Here is a 7351-nt window from a genome sequence, read left to right as displayed (position 1 = left end):
CTGAGTCTCAACAGAGCAGGTGCCAGGTGCGGCTCAACAGCCCACTCCCTAGGACCCAGGAGGCATCTATTAAGTGTTGGTTATTAGTAAGGTGGTGCAAAAGAAGGCATGCTGGAGCCCTTTCTCCAAATGAGTAGGCACAGGAGCTGTAGAGAGTATTACATTTTATTAGATTACTCACACGCCAGTTTGCCATCGAAACTGGACAAGCAGATAGCGAAGGCTTGGAGTGGGCAAAGCGGGAAGCAGAAGTCCATGGTGAACATGTCTGGGGCCACGCGGCCAAACTGAAGCACCAAGTAATCCGCTGAGGAGGAAGTTAGGAACCAGGTCCTGTCAGACTCGGTCCCCTGCCCCAGGCCTATGAGCTGAGAAAACTGAGGCTGTGAGGCGCCTGAAAACCCTCTGAGGGCCGTGTGAACTACAATTCCCAAGAGGCTTTGCAACAGCGTGGCGTGGGCCCTGCTGAGAAAAGCGCTCGAGTGCTGTTGAGGGAAGTAGTTCTTGTCCGTTTGTGCGTGCGTGCGTGTGTGTGCGTGCGTGTCCTCGTGCCCACCACCAGCACCACACCCTACTAGCCCGGTTCCTAGGAGCTCACGGTCATCCGGATACACGATCTGGAAGTTCTTGACCGAGGCCTGAGTGACTCGACCATGAAAATTGAGCACGTAGGCGCCCGTCTCGTAGCTCCACGACGGGGCTTTGTTTTGCAGCAGGACCAGCCCCTGGCCGGCCCCCCGCTGGAGGCGGCTCCTGAGCGACTCCTGTTCCTAAGGGTAAAGCAGGGGGCGTGGTTAACCTACCACAAACTAGCCTTTTCCAGACACAGAATTTTGAGTTCCTAACCTCTCGTCGCTGAGACCCGTAAGTCTGACAAAACCCTCCCGGCTTCACATGTGACCTTGTGCAACCATGGGCCCCTCCTCCCTTAGAACCTCGGGCCTGCACCCTAGTCCTTCCTCCCCTATTGACCCAGAGATTCTCAACCTTAGCCAACTCACATTTTGTGGCTGGATGCTGATTCTCCGGTTCTGATCATCAATTCCTGGAATGATCACAGTCATTTTCCGGGGCCCTCGGAATCCCAAGACATTGGTCTCCTGTGGGTATTATGCTCCAGTTGGCCTGGCTCTCTATCCCTCCCCACCATCCTGCTCTATTCACTCTCTAGTCTCTCCGATACTTACATAACACACAATGCCCAGCTCCTCCCTGATCCGAGCACTCTCTGGGATGAAATACTTTTTTTCAGGATTCACCCCATTGTCGAAGATGGTGAACTTGGTGCCCAAGACATTAGATCTACTCCAGGAAGGCCATGGCCAGAATAAAATAATTGTTACCATTATATTGTATATTAACCGCTTTCCAGTGTCGTCTCATCAACTCTTTCCATCAAGCCTCTACATAAGACTCATTTCCATGTATCTGCAGTCCCAGCCCTGTGAGCCAGGATTTTGTTTCCTGCCTCGGCCCTTTAGGAACCCTCTTTCCTCCAGGACACAAGAACTCACACATCCCAGCCCTCTTCTACTTAGGAACATAGGAGTCCCAGCCTCTTGCCCTTCCAAGAAGTCAAATGCCTTAAATGCCAGCCTGTGCTCCAAAACCTTCTGTTCTCTTTCCAACCACCCTGGGGTTACCACCTGAAGAACTTCAGAGCCCACCAATCACTAAGAGAAAAGGTCCTAGAGCAGGTAGAACTTGTGCTCTATGGCCTGTTGGGAAACGTAGTTCAACTCTCCCCTCCGTTCCCCAGGCATCCTGTCATCTGCCATTTGATTCTTACACACATCAGCAGCCTGCCTACCTGACTTTGCCCACAAAGTTGTCCCCATCCCGAGACAGATCTGTGGGATCCAGGGAGATGAGGTAATTAGAGGTTGTGCTCATTTTTCTCTTGCGCCCGGCGAGAAGGAAGTGCTGTGGATGTGAGAAGAGCCCATCAGATTCTACTTCTGGTATTTGGCTAGGGCTAGGGGTCCAAAGACAAGGAAACACTGTGCCGGTAGGACAGAGGAAGGGGTAATGGGGAAATAAACATCCCAAGGCTTGCTGGGAGATGCAGTTCTCACTGAAGAAAGTCATCAGCTGGGTCCTAAAGGGGAGCTTCATATCTTAATGTACCCCCTTCAGCCCTGCTGCCATTGGGTCCAGCGTTTAGGCAGAGCCTAGGCAGGAGAGAACCTGACTAGCAGGCAGGGCCTGGCTTTGGAGAATAGTAAAGAGCCTCACTTTGAACATTGCAACAGGACTTGAGAAGGTGTTTCATCTTGGAAAAGTGAGCTGGCTCTGAATAGGAAAAAGCCCCTTTCTGAGAGAGATTGGGTGGGGCCTTACAGCAAAGGCGCCTCAGTGAAGTGGCCAGACTTGGACCTACAAAGATGGGCTCTACAGGGTATGTAAGGGGTGGAGTTTTGGACCCTGATAGTGCGTGGCCTGACTTTGAGAAAGACGGACTCGTCTCCATAGTGGGCAGGCCTTGGCTGTGGGATGGGTAGGGGCTTTGGAATCGGGCTCTAAGGAGCTTATTTCAGTGAAGTTTTGGAGTTGGAGTTGACAGGTCCTAGCTCAGTGATGAGCAAGGTCTGGATTCGTGAAAGTCAAACCCCTGAGAGGTGGAGGCTTGCTCCCGAGGCTGCCAGACAGCACCTTCCGGCCATGGCCATTGACCGCTTCCAGGTAGAGATAGTAGAAAGGGAACATGCCCTTGTCTACGCCACGCTTGTCGCGGCTGATGCAACACTGCACCGTACAGCCTCGCACCGCTGGCCGCAGCACATATGCTTCCATGTCCTCGCCGAGCTGAGGGCCTGGAGCGAGGAGAGACGAGAGGGGCGAGCTCCCCACATTGCTTAAGACCGCGCCGCCCTCGCTTTCCAAGGCCTCGGGCACCTTCTCGCCGGCCACGCCTTCTAAGTTCCTCACTGTGGACTCCGATTCCTCTTTATTTTCTTCCGGGTCTTCTCCCTGGCCCACAAGCCAAATTCAAGTTCAGGGACAGCCCAGGCCCAGGCCACCCCCCTACCCCAGCTAGTAGAAGAGTGATTGGCCATCCCAGCCCAGGGTTACGCCCACGCTCGACCATGTACTCTGCCTATTGGTCAAACATCTCGGCCACCTACTGGTCAATCCTTTTAAGGGTCCCACCCAGCAAAGCCACAACCATTGTTGATTGGCCGGCATCCTCTGCAGCCACGCCCACTGATTGGACAATTCCCGTACGCGCCCCATTCAGCTGAAACTAGTGTTGATTCAATCTACATAACAATACGGCCCGGATCTTCCCAACTGAAACTATTTTGTCGTGGTTGTTAATCCTCAAGAGAGGATATATATATATGGTGTTTTTTTTCTATTGATTTTTTTTTTTTTTTTTTTGGAGAGAGAGTGGAAGGGAGGGAGGGGGGAGGAGAGAGAGAAATATCGATGTGAGAGACACATTCCATCGGTTGCCTTCCGCACGCGCCCCGATTGGGGCAGGGGATCAGACCTACAACCCAGGAAGATGCCCTCGACCGGGAATCGAACTCGCGACCCTTCCGCGCATAGGCCAATGCGCTAACCATTGTACCACACCGCCAGCCGAAACCATTTACCTCACTTTCATCAATACCAAAGTGAGTGCCAACTGGCCCCATCACGGTTTCACCCTCCCCAAAGCTCGCTGCCTTTCGGTGGGCTGGATTTTAATGAGCTCACATCAATTCAAATTCCCTAGATTGTACATGGGGGGCACACACAGAGCCTCTGCCAGCACAATCACAACAGGTTCCACCCACCAGGAAAAGGGGCCTCTGATTGGGCTGCAGAATTTTAGCACCACCCTCCTTAGAGTCCAGGGCCAGTCCTCTCCCTCCTCCTCTATCTTGATTGGCTGTGCCAACTGTCACCTTGTTGGAGGGCAAGTCTCCTCTTCCCAAATCATCATCTTTTGCAGGGTTCGGTTCCGGACTAGGCGACTTGTCTTCATCTCCAACGTCCTGGGATTCATTCTCGTCTGCTTCACTGGACCCTAGGGATGGAAGAAACCGGAAGAAGATTGAGCTCAGGACACCTGGGTCCCAGGAGCTTGTGACAAAGTCACCAGTGGTAGCTGGAGAAGTCCAGAACTCCAGAGTTTCTGGCCTCTACTTATGACTCATCGCCCTCACATGCCAGACCCCCCCCCCAACTTCCCACATGTGCAAGGGGTCCACACAGGTCAAGAAGTCTCTGCTTGGCCAGACGTGGCTCAGCGGTTGAGCATCGGCCTAGGATCCAGGAGATCGGGGTTCGATTCCCAGTTGGGGCACATGCCCAGGTTGCAGGTTCGATCCCCAGTCGGGGGCGTGCAGGAGGCAGCCGATCAATGACTCTCTCATTATTGATGTTTCTATCTCTCCCTTCCTCACTCTGGAATCAATAAAGATATATTTTTAAAAGTAAAATTTTTTTAAAAAGTGGGGGGTGGAGAGAGAGTGGAGTTTTGGGGTGATAATTAAGATTTCTGTTTTGCAATAGTTGGGCATGTAACGAGAATAAAATGTCATTACAATGAAATATTAAGGGGGAAAAAGGAATGAAGTACTGATAACACTACGACATAGATGAACCTTAAAAACATGCTAAGCATAAGAAGCCAGTCACAAAAGATCATATACTGTATTTTTCTATTTATGTGAAACATCCAGAACAGACATATCTAAAGAGACAGAAAGTAAATTAGTGGTTGCCAGGGGCTGGGAGAAATGGGGTGCTGTGACTGGCAAAAGGTACAGGTCTCTTCTGGGGTTGATGAAAATATGAAAATTGATTGTGGTGATAGGTGTACATCTCTAAATATACTAAAAACCATGGAATTGTAAACTTTAAGTGAGTGAATTGTATGGTATGTGAAATATCTCTCAAAAAGGCTGCTACAAAAAGGGGGAGGATTTGCCCCTTGGACCAGAGGGCCTGAAGATGTCTCCGAAATTACCATGTCGTCGGCGGGATGTCCAACCCCTGCGTCTTGTCCGTAAGGGCTCCTTAAAAGGAGAGGGAAAGGCGGGAACATCCTCCACGAAGACCTCCTCCAACTCTGGATAGAAGCTGTCTGGTGGCCAGAACAGAGAAGGGAACTGGAGACGGGCTATAGGGGAGGGGAGCGCTGGGGATCCAGGTTACTGGGTGTTGGAGAAGGGGAATGCTCAAGACCTGGACTCGTCCTGACGGATTTCGGGGCCCGTGGTTCTGGACTCCCGGGTCCTTTGGAGAGCAAGGACTGAGGTTCCAGATTCCTGGGTTCTAGTGGGAGCGGAGTTCTAGGCTATAGGCGGCCCGAGGACTTGAGATTACCTGCTTCAGTCGGCGATACCAAGGGGCTGCGCTCGTCGCTGCCATCCCCGCCACAGGTCATGACGCCCAGAGCGCTGTGGGTGTCAGAGTCCAGATGTGCCTCCGGGACGTCCTCCCGGAGGAAAGGGCTCCCGACGCCTGGGAGAAAGTGCAGAGAGGCCCATAACCTGCGAAGATCTGCCTCCTCACTGGGCATAGCCCCTGATGAACCCCCCAACCCCCCCAAGGCCCATTCGGAACCCAAACTTCATTCTAAGGCTCAAGCGGGGACAGCCCTAGGACTGAATTGTGGTGGACTCCTTGCGTGAACAACCCCAGCCGGGTTCTCAGTCTGTGGGACCTGGTCTCTAAATTACCCAGATCCGGGGCTTTGCCAGTTTCAGCCCTGAGCCTGTTTTACCAGCACGCCCCCCCAAGCCCCGCCCCAGCACTCCGTAGACCCCCCCCCTTTTGGGCGGTCCCCGGCTCCGCCCCAGAGCTCCAACCAGCCCAGTGGCGGGATTCTCGAGCCCCACCCTCTAGCTGCCTTAAGCCCTGCACCCGCCGTCTCCCTGGGGTCCCCCAGGTCCTGACTCGCTCTTTCCTGGGCTCTGCTCGGTGCTCTCCCACGTGCCGGCTCCAGGCTCCGCCCGCTCGTCCCCTCTGAGCCCTTTGAGGCCCCGCGCCTCACTCCCCGGACCCCTCCCTCCTGCGGTCCCCCGGGACCCTTTCCTCACCGCTGCTACCGGTGAGGCACTCCGACCGCATCCTCGGTCGGCAGGACCGAAGGGAAACGTCAGGATTGGCCTGAACCATGAGGAACTCCTGGCGTTTCCGTCGCTGCTTCTTCTCAAACAGCCGCCGCTGCGGGAGCGGGAAAGGGGTGGGGGGGATCAGGAATCCTGCCGTAGACTGGGGTGAAAATGGGCCTGGGGCAGGGGGAGGCCTGCATCCGTGCGAGGCTTCCTGGGGTCCAGGCCCTCAGTCCCTCGTCTCCTCCTTCCTCAGAACCACGAGTCCTGGCACCTGGCCCCCTCCTCCCCCAGGACCTGGGAGTCCTGCCCCCCAGAGCTCTTGTTCCTGAGAAGTTTGGGAGTGTCATCACCAAGGTTTACTTCTCTAGGATCCCGAGTTCCTATTTTCTCATTTCCCAATTGCAGAACTTGAGGCTTCAAGAGAGCCGACGAGGGCCAGCAACCCCAGGACAAGTCCCGGGGATGGGGCTCCTGGGAGCTATGGAAGTGGGCACAGTACCTGTTGTTCCAGCTTCTGTAGCCTTATGGCAGCGAGTTCATCCCACAGGACCCTGAGAAAGATGCAGGCTTGTGGCCACAGGAAGCAGGGCACCCTGGATGCCCAAGTGCTCCTTCCTCCCCTCCTAATTTAGGATTCTGAGCACTTGTGAGGTCACAGAGGGCTAGAATCGGAGCCTGCTCCCTCAGTTCTAAAGCTATTGATCCCAGCGCCCTCCTGTCGCGGGACTCAGGAGTCCAAGCCCTCAGCCCCTCCTCTTTCAGACCCATTGAGTCTTCATCCTAAGCTCACTCCCTTTAGATAGGACTCAGAAGTCCAGGCCCCCAGACCCTTCCTGCAAGGCTGATGGTGCTGAACCTGCAAACACCATTATGAGGCCCCAGCCGAGTGTGTGTGGGCGCAATCAAACTCCGTGTTTCCCCTCGCACCCCTTTTCTCCACCCCTGCCCATTCCCTTTCTTGACTTACTCTTTCTTCCACGTGTCATTCTCCTGAGACATTCTGGAGAAACAAGAATAGGAGTCAGGACTCACACCCACCATCCCCAATGGACATGCTCCCTGCCCCACCCCAGCTCCCCAAAACCCGAACTTAAGCTCTACATTTTATCCAGGACCCAGGAAGCCTGAATTCCAGCCTGTGTCCAGGGACACAGCAAACTGACTCCAGCTTTCATCACTATCAGGGCCCCGGGAGTCCAGTTCTCTCTCCCCCAAATACCTGTCTCCTATGCTCAGGCATTGGGAACTCAGAAATCTGGGCCCCAAACACCCAACCCCCAGTGACCCCAGACCACCAA

General features: G+C 54.1%; 1 protein-coding gene across 1 annotated transcript; it reads right to left on the bottom strand.

Annotated features, from left to right (window-relative positions):
* Window positions 1-173: 173 nt before the first annotated feature.
* On the bottom strand, window positions 174-7061 carry TULP2 (TUB like protein 2; the record flags this gene model as incomplete). Its single annotated transcript, XM_081118206.1, has 12 exons — window positions 7021-7061; window positions 6553-6604; window positions 6036-6162; window positions 5320-5457; window positions 4961-5077; window positions 3894-4015; window positions 2653-2970; window positions 1811-1923; window positions 1188-1302; window positions 1002-1100; window positions 599-770; window positions 174-307 (listed from the first exon to the last, which is right to left on the bottom strand). Exons 1-12 carry the CDS (start codon window positions 7050-7052, stop codon window positions 174-176), a joined length of 1539 nt encoding a protein of 512 aa, XP_080974332.1. The 5' UTR covers window positions 7053-7061.
* Between the last annotated feature and the right edge of the window lie 290 nt (window positions 7062-7351).

The sequence above is a fragment of the Miniopterus schreibersii genome, assembly GCF_964146895.1.
Source record: "Miniopterus schreibersii genome assembly, chromosome: 18".
NCBI lineage: Eukaryota > Metazoa > Chordata > Mammalia > Chiroptera > Miniopteridae > Miniopterus > Miniopterus schreibersii.
This window is presented reverse-complemented; position numbering and strand designations above follow the sequence as displayed.